The 13,720-nt window shown below is 40.8% G+C and overlaps 1 protein-coding gene across 1 annotated transcript in view; it reads right to left on the bottom strand.

Annotated features, from left to right (window-relative positions):
• Morc1 (MORC family CW-type zinc finger 1) overlaps positions 1-13,720 on the bottom strand; it is a 173,457-nt gene that overhangs the window by 27,074 nt on the left and 132,663 nt on the right. The window contains exons 19-20 of the mRNA XM_032899303.1: positions 10,347-10,592; positions 6,625-6,729 (exon numbers count right to left, since the gene is read on the bottom strand). Coding sequence (XP_032755194.1) covers positions 6,625-6,729; positions 10,347-10,592 — 351 coding nt within the window. The remainder of the gene's footprint in view (positions 1-6,624; positions 6,730-10,346; positions 10,593-13,720) is intronic.

Below are 13,720 nucleotides of genomic sequence, written 5' to 3'. Positions count from 1 at the left end.
GACTGAACGTAAGGGCCAATCACGTGTCTTTGAGGCTTAGTTTGACTCTGATACAGAGAGATGACTCCATCTACTTGTTCCTTTATTCACAGATCTTTCCCGTGCTCCAGTGTTGAACTCTGTTCCGATCACTGGTGGTTACCTCTCCCCAAAACATCTAAGACTCTATGGCCTCTTAAAAATATTTCTGCCAGAATGCCCTGGCCATCAAGCTTTTGAAGACAGAGTTCTGTTGATAGACCTCTTAAATTTGGAAATGCTTGAGACAGAAAACAGTTCAGCATATCAAGTATTCATCAAAAAGGAGGGCAGAGCATGTTGCTTTGAACACAGATAATAAATCCATATGCCAGTCTGTCTTCAAGACCTGGTCCACAGAGGGAGAAGTTTCTACAGAGAACAGTGAGTTAAAGTCAGGCTGATCAAAAAGGCTATATGAGAGGCTGGAAGAGAGAGCTCGGCGTCAAGGGTATATGTTGCCCTTTCAGAAGCCTTGAATTCAGTTTATAGCAATGACATGACAGCTTACAACCACCTATGACTGTAGTGCCAGGGCACCTGATGCTTCTTTTGACCTTCTCTTGTGTACATAAGATTCACACATGTAACATGAAGGCATGTGCACATAGAATGAATAAACACAACTAATAAATAAAAAATAAATATAAAAAAAGCACAATTCACGTTGGCCCTAAAGACTGCTGATATAGGACAATACTTTTTTTTTTAAAGTTGTATAGTATTTCATTATTTTAAATCTAAACCATGCATGTGTGACCATGGTACAGAGATGTTTGCACATGTTTTTAGCAAACTATATTTGATTCATACATTCAAACTAGCAACTGAAAATTACTGGAGATGAAGAGAGATATGAGAAAAGAATAACCATTCATCCCTATTAGAACCATAAAATTTCTTCATAAGTCTGGAGTGTATAGCCCAAAAAGGTGAATGAAGGCACGCACAATAACGTTTGTTATTCTCTCTGTCCCATTTGCGTCTCAGAAAATATTCTCATTCAATTTCTCAAACTTGTAGTTTTTCAAATTGAGCTTTCTTCAAACTTATCATTTGCTTTTGCAACCATCTGTTGGGATGACAACCTGATTACACCACTGGCTTTAGGCAGAGACCCTTGAGGGAGGTTAGTCAGTGGCATGACTTGAAAGAACTTGTAACTCTTTGATAGGCTGTTTGCTATTCTCTTCCCAAGGCTTCCTTCTCTTATGTTGCTTCTGTTATGCATGATGAGGTAATAGCTGTCCAGACTGCCTCCCTTTTGAGTGCGGAAGCAGGGAATGGGAGACTGATACAATCAGATCCAGTCCCAGCTCTTGGGTATGGAACCCACTCCCCAATTTTTGGTTGGAGTCTGGAGTTGAATTGCCAGTTATCACACAGCAATGAACAGGAGTTTTTTTCTCGAATTTAGACAAATCCCTGGCAGAGATATAACACTATGAGCAGTAATGGGGGAAATACAATAATGTTTACCCAGACTTTGGTACTACTGACAAAAGTTGGCATGGCTGGATACAATAAAATAGCTTCCACTTCTTTTCCAACTGGGATGAAGTATGGCACATTAGAACTTTACACATAAGCTTGGAAATGCTTGAGGCAGAAAACGGGTCAGAATAGCAAGTATTCATCAATGAATGTGAGAAAATAAGGAAACAACAGATGTCATGGGAAAAGTAAATGCTACGTATATAGCCACAATGACATTCAAAATAAAAAAGACTCTCTCCTCCCTAAGAGCTAAGAGGAGAGGCTACCCAGGAATGCTCTTACAATCATCTATAAGATGATGTGTACAGAATGCCAGGCTGACAAGAAGAGATGAGTACTGAGAAAAGAAAGAAGTATTCTGTTCAAGTTAGATGTAGGGAGGACACAGAGAGACAGGCTTAAGAAAATGTATATTAATCTGAGGCAGGACTCAATGCTGGATTGAGCGGTTTTTTTTTTTTAAAGGTCTATTTTTATTTATGTGTGTATACATGCTGTGTGTGTGTGTGTGTGTGTGTGTGCGCGCGCGCGCGCGCGCGTGCACGCATGCTTATACATACCAGTTTTTAGATGGTTTGGCTCTTAAAAATCAATTCAAGATTCTGGCCTGTAGATGCCCATCTATACAACTTTGGAAGTCATTTAACCCCAAATTCTTAATGTCAATCATTATACTGCATGGGTATTTCTTAGAATCCTCATGTTTGAGTACAGAAGGTTGGTTTGTTTCAGCTGATCCAAGAGGAAGAGGCTGCTTTGATAACTGATGAATTATTACACAAAGAGCTAGAAGTCATAATGAGCCCTTAAAGAAGGAGCGGGAGTCACGGTTGGACAGTTGAGGACAGTGAGCACCTCCAGTAGTGTGACCTTGGGAGACCTTTTATTCTCCTTATCCTTGAAGTGGGAATGACTTCATATTCCTCAGACTATCAAGAAGATTAGATGAAGTGACTCAGGGAAAAATTCCTCCCCCAGATTTCATCCTGACCACACAGAAAAGGGAACTAAGGGAACTAATTTCAGTAAAACACTCAGACACACCCACATCCTTACACACACACACACACACACACACACACACACACACACACACACACCAAAATGTGTGGACAGAAATGATAAATTTGGATCACACTAGTTTCCTTAAATTGCCAAGGTTGATGCCCAGGCTAATAAAATTGTGGAGAATAACAAAAGAAGTTTGCTGACGTTTGGATGAAGAGTCCAACACCAATCAGACTGGAAGTCTAACTCGCACATTTGAAAGTAGATTATGATTGTCTTTTGGAAAATTCTTCATTATCTTCAAGGCAGTTTTTCAATGTCTAGAGTGTTTCAAGCTCACTAATTCCCAGTTGGAAACTCCTGCAGATCTGAAAGATATGCAAGGTCTAACCAAGAACATTGTGAGGACTAACTCTTATTGCATGGACTCAGAAAATGAATTGCCTACACTGACTGAAAGGCCAAGCATAAATTTAAAAACGCTGTGGTAATGACAACAGTCTACACAGCCCGAAGCAACTGCAGACAAAGCAAATGAGCCCAAGACCTAGGAAGAAAAGTTGTATTCGGGGAGGTGGAGTGGAGGGTGGGGTTGGGGGGGGTTACAGGTGACACAGTACATGAGGAAAGGAAGACATTGAAAATATTCCTCAGGGCAGGGCCCACGTCCAACAGCAGATGGACAACACAAAAGAAACCCAAGAGCACCTCTGGAAGTTCTTTGTCTCATAATGTTGTGTCTACACCTTTTTTTTTCTTTTTAAACCTTATAGATCCTTTGCATACATATCATGGTTCAGGGTTTTTTATGTTTCTAAGGAATTGTTGAGTGTTCAAATGTTTGTGTGTCTGCTCTATATGTATTCTCATGGTTCCCCTGCCTTCTCCCAATCCCCAGCTCTTTTTTGTCCTGTTAGTTTGTTTAATCCTTTTGCAATTTGTTTTTATCTTATTTTTATTCTTAGATGCCCATTTTTTTTCTAACTAGAGACAGAAAGGGTATGACTCTAGATGAAAGGGGAAGAAGGAAGAAACTGAGAGGAGTTGGGGAGGAAAATCTATAATCAAAACATATCATGTAGGGAAAAAATCAATTTTTAATAAAAATATAAGAAACAGACTACAGGGAGAGAAAAAGTTAGGCAGTAAATGAAACTGTTAGAACACTGAGCCCCAACAGTGAGGTCATGTGGGAGGACACATGATCATGTGACTGGATACTAAGCAATGGTGAAGTCAAATTACAATGTTCAGGGCAATTGGTGCTATCATTATTTCACTTGAGTTTGGAAAACTGTCAATTCAAGAGCCAGTGAGGTACTGAAGTCAGAACGGAGGAAAATTAAGTGCCCTGCTGTGAAAATGAATCTTGTCTAAAGGCAAGTGGGTAGACATTATTAACACAGTCAAGGAAAAATATGCTAATAGGAATGAAATTGTTCCCTAGACAACATGAAACCAATACAGTAGAGCACAGCCAGGCATGAGGTAAGAGCTTTCTATGGTGGGCTGAATATACCGTACATCTCAGTCTATTATACTTGCCAATAAGGCCCTAGGTCCAACAATCAATTAACCTCAGTAAAATAATAAATAGTAGCATGGTAGGTGAAGGGAAGGTGTCTTGTGTTGTAGTTAATTTTTCTTCCTTAATAACAACCTCTTGTACCACTGTTAGCAATGACTGCCATCTTCCCTCATATTCAACAAGCAGAGCATCCAAATGAGAAACATGCATAAAAACACATGTATGTGCTCAAGTGCACAAACACACACCCATATCTACTACACCACATGCACACACACACACACATACACAGTAATTAAAAGATAATTGTGAAGGATCATAAGGCTTAAGAATCTTCAATTTTTTAAAAAGAAAGTACAGAGAAGCGTTCATAGGTAATTACGTCCCAGTTGAATTATTCAAATTTCAGCCAAACAGAAATTAATGTGCATCTCGGTAATGTGCATTTATGCAAATCAACTAGTTGTATGAGTTTGAAAATGAATACCCTGATAAGATCACAGAATAAATCACCCACCACATCCACAAAAAGACATCAGAATTTATAAAATACCACCATACAAAGACGCATAGGTAGTTTCGGAAATAAGCACTTACTAAAAGCTTGTGCAAGGTTTAGAAAAGATGACAACAGAACCGCTCCATGAGAGGCAGATGAAGAGGTTGGTGCCTCTGCAAAATAAGTGGTGGCCCTAACAGTCCCCAGGTGCAGCTGTGTCAAGCTGGGTATGACACAAGTCTTGTGGTTAAAATGCTGCTCATGCTTCTCCCTTTCTTTTCAGCTTCTGGTTAAGTTCTGACCTCTTTTCTAACTTTGAAAATGCTTTCACATTTACTTGTTAGAGTTTAGTTCCTTGTCATTGATATTAAGGGTTTTTTTTTTCTTGCTCCCATACATAAATTATTCCTTTTCCTTTTAACCTTTCCTTTTTTCTTTCTTTCTTTCTTTCTTTCTTTCTTTCTTTCTTTCTTTCTTTCTTTCTTTCTTTCTTTCCTTCCTTCCTTTCTTCTTTCTTTCCTTCTTTCTTTCTTTCCTTTCTTCTTTCTTTCCTTCTTTCTTTCTTTCTTTCTTTCTTTCTTTCTTTCTTTCTTTCTTTCTTTCCTAGTGGCTTCTTAAAATGATAGCAATGTGCTTCATGTGATGTCTGGATGTAGCAGGACTAGGCTCAAATATGGAAGAGAGCACACTAGCCATGAAATCCTTGCTAGAGGGTGGGGAATGAGCACAGGGGACTTAATGGAGCTCTGTTTGAAATTTTCCCTATTTATTTTTTCTAAATGAAACCTCTCTATCATCCTATAATAGATTGCCCTAATGCTGCTTGTATTCTAAATACTGGTTCTCAAGATGTGGTTGCCCCCGTGGGTAGATCCTCATGAATAAAACATGTGATGCTATGTGAATCTTGCTCCCCAATTTAACTGGTGAATAAAAAGCTAGATCCTGTGACTGGGCAGCAGAGGGAGAAAAGTGGAACTTGAAGATCAAGTGAGGGGGTTGCAAGTACAGCACAGGAAGAGAAGAAAGAGGACGAAGATGGAGAAGGCCGCCATGAGAGGAGATGGACAGTGAGCACATGAGCAGGAGAAACAGCAAGTAACAGGAACTTTAGCTCGAGAGTACTTAGAATAGCTCCCAACCTGCCCAATCTAGGCATATGGTTTGTAAGTACAGTACCTGGATTGTGTGTCTTTTATATCGGCTAGCTAAGTTTATAAATTCATTTTCAATAGTCTATTGTATGCCTTGCACCAATTATGATCTGCTAAAGGGAAGTAAAGTGAGAAGAAATATGTTCCCCATTGGGCCAAGTACAATTTAAACAATTCATAAATAAAAGAGAATGCTATATAACATATGGACAATGGTATTAACAGGTCTTCACAAGGGAAGACATGGCCAGTCTTTGAATCAGTCAATGACTGGCGAGTCAATAACATGGCCAGCCCTTGAATCAATCCTGACCACCAAAGCATTTTCACACTTGGCTTTGTAAACTCAAAGTGATTCCACAGTTGCCAAGATACATGGCTGTTGGATACGAACCATCAGTTAGAATATCTAGTAGAGTGAGTGGAAAACATTCCCATGTTTCCTGAATTGATTTCTCTAAAGGGCTTTTGAAGAATTTAAGTCAATTCAAAATTATACTTCAGGGACTGATGTTATAACTTAGTGGTCTCTAGCCCCACAAAATTGTTAGACAGACAGGTAATAAATACATAGTAAAGATCTGAACATCAAAAGAAAAATTACATTTCTGGCAAGAGTCCATATTTTAAATTGCATATGATTTGGTTTGGAACATGGGACTCTGATATGTTCATCAAATTATATATACATTTTATTACACTTACATATGTCAAAGTTCTCTTAGCCTGAAAAAAAAGAGTCATAGGTCAGCATTTATTTATCATCTCTCTGGTTCATGCAGATAACAGTATCTTTAGGGTATCCTTCTTCATCTTCAAGCAACTGAACTATATGTTTCATCCAAAATCCTATAGAGCCTTTAATATTTATGGATGTGAACCAGTCTTAAGGGGCCCTGCATCAATGGAGTTCGTCTTACCACAGTTACAGTTGGATCTCTGCTGCTAGCTTCAACTCGAGTGAATGCCTTGCGTTCCTGCACAAGGTTTTCCCTCTGCCTCCTTTTCATTTCCCATGAAGAAACCTAAAATAGTATCAAAAATTAAGCAAGTGTTAGAACTAATCAATGGTAAATGTTACGCCACTTTCACTATGTCATAGAAACTCTATTAAGTGCATGGTAATTCAGGGAAGATTCAACTTCTGATCTTTGTTCTCAGGAACTATATGATTGGCTGGTTATGGTAACACACTCCTAAAATCTCAGTACTTAGCAGAATGAGACAGGAGAATCACAAGCCAAAAACAATCTATATAAAGAAGGCAATGAACAATGAGAAGACATATATCATTCAAATAAGTACATGCAGAGATCAACTAAGAACACAGAACAATTTTATTAAAGAACAATTACCTTCGTTTTAAATACTTACAAAAAAAAAAAACCCAAATGATCTCCTGATATATCTACTTCACTTTTTGGTTTCCATGAATATAATATCTTCCAAAACCAAATAACTTAGTTTTCAAGAGCCAATGTACATCATGCCTCCACTTTCTGTCTTCACCTGTGAATCAGTCTCAATCTGGCTTCTGGTCTCTTCCCTCTACCATCAGCAGCAGCAACAAAAGCCTCTATATCATTCCTACTGCTGCTAAGTTAGTGCAAGTCAAAGAACATTTTTCAGACCTATGGAATTTAACCCTCTTGATCAGGTACTTTTGAATCTCCTTATTCCCCACTGGGCTTTAATGATAAAATGCATCCCTAGTTTCTCTCCTCATAGGATTATCCAGTCCTTCCCAGTCTGTGCTGTTGCCTTCTGTCTTGTCTTATTCTTGCACAAACATCATGACCAAGAAGCAAGTTGTGGAGGAAAGGGTTTATTCAGCTTAGTTCCATGCTGTCCAAAGGAAGCCAGGACTGGAACTCAAGCAGGTCAGGAAGCAGGAGCTGATGCAGAGGCCATGGAGGGATGTTACTTACTGGCTTGCTTCTGGCTTACTCAGCTTGCTCTCTTATAGAATCCAAGACCAACAAACCCAGGGCAGTACTACCTACGATGGGTTGGGCCCTACCCCCTTGATCACTAGTTGAAAAAATGCCTGACAGCTGGGTCTCATGGAGGCATTTCCTCAACTGAGGCTCCTTTTTCTGTGATAACTCTAGCTTGTGTCAAGTTGCCCCACAAAACTAGCCAGTACACCTTCCTAGCCTCAACTGTCTTCTTTCTTTTCACATGACCCTTTATCCTCCCCCACGCTCAGAGGTGTCAGCATTTCATGAGCTCATGTGTGCTGGGTAGACCTCAACTCTAAGTTCAGGTTTATGAATGTGAATCCAGACTCTTCTCTTTGCAAGTCGGACATTTTAAGCTGAACGCAAGTTCCTCTACAAAGGCCAATTTTTCTCTTGAACCCCAATTTTGATGCATGCCATCACTGTAGAGCCATGTTCAAAAGTTCAAAAAATCAGTTCCCACTCTTACCCTTAATCTGTCACCAAAATGTGACCACCTCTACCACCATCATTCTAGACCACACTCCAGTGATTTCTCCCCCCCCCCCGAGCAGCCTCTGAACTGCCTACCTCACACCGACTCTTTTAAGCATAATCATTGAGCAGATCCATGCATCAGTTATCAGTCCCAGAGAGGTAGTTCTGCTCTCTGCATCTTGGAACTGATATTGGTACACAGTGTAGGTAACCACTGGATGGAATACTGCTTTACTTGCATAAAGAAGAGATAGAGTGAAACAACCCTCAGTGCCGTGCATCCCTCCCTCATGGCCATGTGTGATTCTAGTAGCCAATGCAGGGCAACTTCTAACCTGCTGCTTTGTTTCACAGAAGGAAGGATCCCACATCTTCCCAGAAGAGGTCACTCTGAGCAGTGAGTTAATCAGATGCTTTGTGACATGTGACCTGTGTATAAGCAAAACAAAACAGCGCATCTCCCCCAAGGGAGATGAACCCTGCATCTGTCTATGTGCCTAAGGGCCTAAAGGCCTTGAACTGTTTTTATGTGGCCAAAGAGACTACACAATACAAGACATCTCAAACCAACTCTCTACTAAATATTTCTCTACACTATGCCAGACCAACCCTTTTTGAAGGAAAATCTGGCCACATAATTCTTCCATGTAAAACTTCTAGTGGGGTCTCACTACCTTCAGGATAACACAACCCCTCCTCAAGGTCTCCAGGCTGTGCCATGGTTATGATTCCTGTACAAGTCATACTCCTGCTCTTTGCTATCCCTCCGTGTTACCATTACTTGTCCCCTTAAAATACTCTGTATTCATCATGTCAAATGTCCTGCCTCTTCTCTCGTTATCAGTTTAGCTGAATATCATCTTTAAAAATACAGGGATACACATCTCTGAAAGACATCTCTGTTCTATTTTTAGTTCCATTCCCCGTTTGAAGTACTTTTACTCTTGTGTTACAGACAGCTGCTACAACAGAGGCTGCAAAGAAGGCTGAGCAGTTAGAGCTCACGTTAAGGACCTGAGTTTAGTTCCCAGCACCCATATCAAGTGGCTCACAATTGCCCATTACACCAGTTCCAGGGCATTTGACATCCTCTTCTGGTCTCTGTGGGTAAACCACCCACATACCTCTACACAGACAAGTACACGTACACATGAATAGAAATAAAAATAAAGTGAAAATGCAAAGCAACATGCCAGGCAGAGCAGCATCTAAATCTACTCCCTACTACTCTGAAGGCTGGAGAGGGAGAGAAGCCTGGGGAACAGAGTAAAGCTCTCTCAAAACAATAAAGTCGGCAGTCTCAACTGACCTGGACCCCTGAGATCTCTCAGACACCACCAACTAGGCAGCATACATCAGCTGATACGAGGCCCCCAACACATATAGAGCAGAGGACTGTCTGGTCTGGCCTCAGTGAGAGAAGATGCACCTACCCTTGAGAGATTTGGGAGTGGGGAGGTCTGGTTGGGTGGAGGGGTGGGGACATCCTCTTGGAGGGGGTAAGGAGGTATGGGATGGGAAGTGGTCGGCGTGGCGTGGACCAGGAGGAAGATGAAGACTGGACTGTTAAAAAAGGATTAAAGAATTTAAAAAGGATTAAAGAATTTAAAAAGATTGAAGAAAAATAGGGAGTGGCTTACAGTGTTGGAGGAGTGGAGTTCTACATCTTGACACAAAGGCAGCCACAAGGAACTAACTATCTTCTGCAAGCAGCCAGGTGGGGACTCTCTTCCTCACTGGGCAGAGCTTGATCCTATATGCCCCACAGCCTACCTACACAGTGAAGCACTTCCTCTAACAAGGCCGTGCCTCCTTAGTAGTGCTACTTTCATAGGCCAAGCATCTTCAAACCACCGCACCATGACTGTGAAAAGTTAGAAGTTTCTCCTGTCTATTCTCTTCTCTTAAATACAAACGTGAGCTCTTTTCCCATCCAGGCATTCTTTGGGGCACCGTCAAAGCTCTCCAAATTGTGCTGATATTAGCAATCTAACTTTCTTTCCAAAAAAGAGAACCGAAGGGAAAAAATAGAAATTGGGACCTTATCCAGCAAACACAGGTTGCAATATACATCCCATAATTAGAGTGAGCTAAAAATGTGAAAATGAAGCAAAACCTTTACCACATGCTATTTCCAGAAAAAGGAAATTATTATATATTTTGTGAATAAAAGAAAAGAATGAGGGGAAAAAAAAAAGACATGCCTGGGCTGTGTCCTCAAGTTTGAGGTTTTCCAACATTGCTGGCGAGTGACTAGGCTGCAGACACTTCACATTCTTCTTTGCAGACTTCTTCGGAATCTTGGTCACGCAGACGAACTCCACATCAGAGTCAGCATCCTCTGTGCTTCTCTTTTGGCTTCTTTGGTTGAACGAAAGCTCAACAGATGAAGGACTGCCCTGAGTTAGGTCATCCTCTGGAGGCTTGATTCTCCCAAGTCTGGATTTTTCCTTAGTTAAAAACAGTAAGAAATGGTTTTAGGAGATGTAGTTGCATTATTTATGATGAATTACTATTTTCTCTCATAACACAGCATTATACCTTTATAGTATATAATGTAGTTTGATTATATTCACCCCCTAGTCTTGCACACCAGTTTCTCCCAGATCTCCCTAATAGATGTTCAAATATGAGTGGTACCCAGAGATTCATATATTTCAGGTTTTAAAAGCTCACACCATTCCCAGTTAGCATGCTTTCTTATACTCCCATGCATATTCTCCTCCCCCCCCCCCGCCTCTCTCTTCCTCTCTCCCTCCCTCTGGCCCTCTGGTTCTAATTTTAGGGTGCCATGCCTCCCTGCCTCTTACAAAGTTCCGTGATGAAGGACCATCCTCTGGAGCTGTGAAACCCTACATTAAATGCTTTCTTTTTCCAAGTTGCATCCGTCCCAGTGTTTTGTCACAGCAGTAGAAAGGTAGCTAAGACATATCCATCCCCTTTCCAATTTCAAGTGCTGTTCTTTCTTAGATCCACTAAGTCCCATTCATGCTGCCTATATTCACACGGGTGAGGTGCCAGCCACTGGAGCAAGCCCATGCCTCTGAAATAAAATAACTCTAATAGTCATCTCCTGAAAACAGTGCAACTCAGAGCTGGGGTTCGTGTGCCCTTTCCCCACCCACCTGCAGTAGAATGCATACTGACTTGGTCTTGGGCAGAGAGAATGCATGTAGTAACAACTCCTGTGTTTCTGAGTGCAATGGCCCTGCCAAGTACAGAAGACACTGATCCACAGAAGGGCTCCCTGATCTCTGACTCTTACAGTCGTCTTCTGTGATGGACTCTGAGGCTTGTAGGGCAGAGGGTGATGTAGATTAAGGTTGCGCATGAAGTGTTTAGCATGACCTAGACACGTTTTCTCTGCACTTCTACCAGTTGAAGGGCTCTGTATTATCAATCGTGCTTCTCATTACTAATAAAAGTTCAAAACTAAAGTTTGGATATCCGTTCTAGTGACTGTACACTTCCGTAATAGTTCACTCGGTGGATTCAGAAGGAGCAGCAGAGGTGGGCTGAATCCAGAACTTTGAGAACACACAGTATAGCTTCACTCCCTCCCAGAGGATGTGCACTTGTCTTTCATTTCCTGGTGCATGTGAGGTGAGGCCAGTTTGCATTCTTAGGGTAATATCTCATCTCACACCCTGAGTCCTGCTCCTTCTGGCTACTCTTTCAACCTGTGAAGGATGCATGTGCTAAAAGAAATAGATTGAGTATGTGCACCTGTTAGCTAGAGTCTGGTCTCTATGCTAGAAGCCAAAGAGAACTAGGGGACTTTGGGTAGAATGTTTCAGCTGGTAAGCAATGGTTGCTATCAGGAGAACCAATATTAAACTAAATGGAGAGAAACTTGAAGCAATCCCACTAAAATCAGGGACTAGATAAGGCTGCCCACTCTCTCCCTACTTATTCAATACAGTACTTGAAGTCCTAGCCAGAGCAATCAGACAACAAAAGCAGGTCAAAGGGATACAAATTGGAAGGGAAGAAATCAAAATATCACTATTTGCAGATGATACGATAGTGTACTTAAGTGACCCCAAAAGTTCCATCAGAGAACCACTTAACCTGATAAACAATTTCAGCAAAGTGTCAGGATATAAAATTAACTCAAAAAAATCAGTAGCCTTCCTCTACTCAAAGGATAAACAGACTGAGAAAGAAATTAGGGAAATGACACCCTTCACAATAGTCCCAAATAACATAAAATATCTTGGTGTGACTTTAAGCAAGCAAGTGAAAGATCTGTATGACAAGAACTTCAAACCTCTGAAGAAAGAAATTGAGGAAGATCTCAGAAGATGGAAAGATCTTCCATGCTCATGGATTGGCAGGATTAATATAGTAAAGATGGCCATTATGCCAAAAGCAATCTACAGATTCAATGCAATCCCCATCAAAATTCCTACTCAGTTCTTTATAGAGATAGAAAGAGCAATTTGCAAATTCATTTGGAATAACAAAAAATCCAGGATATCGAAAACTATACTCAACAATAAAAGAACTTCTGGGGGAATCACCATCCTTGACTTCAAGCAGTATTACAGAGCAATAGTCATAAAAACTGTATGGTATTGGTACAGAGACAGGCAGGTAGATCAGTGGAACAGAATTGAAGACCCAGAAATGAACCCACACACCTATAGCCACTTGACAAAGGAGCTAAAACCATCCAATGGAAGAAAGATAGCATTTTCAACAAATGGTGCTGGTTCAACTGGAGGTCAGCATGTAGAAGAATGCAAATCGATCCATTCTTATCATCATGTAGAAAGTTTAAGTTCAAGTGGATCAAGGACCTCCACATCAAACCAGATACACTCAAACTAATAGAAGAAAAAGTGGGGAAGAGTCTCAAACACATGGGCCCTGGGGAAATTTTCCTGAACAAAACACCAATGGCTTATGTTCTAAGATCAAGAATCGACAAATGGGACCTCATAAAACTGCAAAGCTTCTGTAAAGCAAAAGACACTGTCATTAGGACAAAATGGCAACCAACAGATTGGGAAAAGATCTTTACCAATCCTACATCTGATAGAGGGCTAAATCCAAAATACACAAAGAACTCAAGAAGCTATCAGGAGAACCAAATTTAGTACAAATAGAACATACTGTTCTTGTGCCTGATTCTGCAATTCAGCTATGTAGTGAGTTAGGTCAATTTCTATGAAAGGAAGGTGCAAGGTTAGGAGCTCATGGGCATTGCAACTTATTTCTAGCTTCGGAAGTTTTTAGTTCCTATGTAGAGTATAGAAAATGCAAGTAGCAGCAACACAAACTAAAGGGACGCTCTGGAAGCAAATGCTTCCATATTTAAAGCTAATAGAGAGAAATTTTGAGACATAAAATATGTACATCTTCGTACGTATTTGGACGGATGAGTGGTTGAGGGTTGGGGAGAAGGCAAGCAGAAAGACTTGAGATTGGATCTCCAGCATCCTCATCAAAAGCAGATGCGGTGGTGCACACTTGGAACCCCTGGGGAGGCGAGGACATGCAGATCCTTAGGTTTGCTGACCAGGGATAGTTAGGCAAGGTGGTAAGCTCCAAGTTTATAGAGAGGCTCCATCTG

The sequence above is a fragment of the Rattus rattus genome, chromosome 4 (genome assembly GCF_011064425.1).
Source record: "Rattus rattus isolate New Zealand chromosome 4, Rrattus_CSIRO_v1, whole genome shotgun sequence".
Taxonomy (NCBI): Eukaryota; Metazoa; Chordata; class Mammalia; order Rodentia; family Muridae; genus Rattus; species Rattus rattus.
This window is presented reverse-complemented; position numbering and strand designations above follow the sequence as displayed.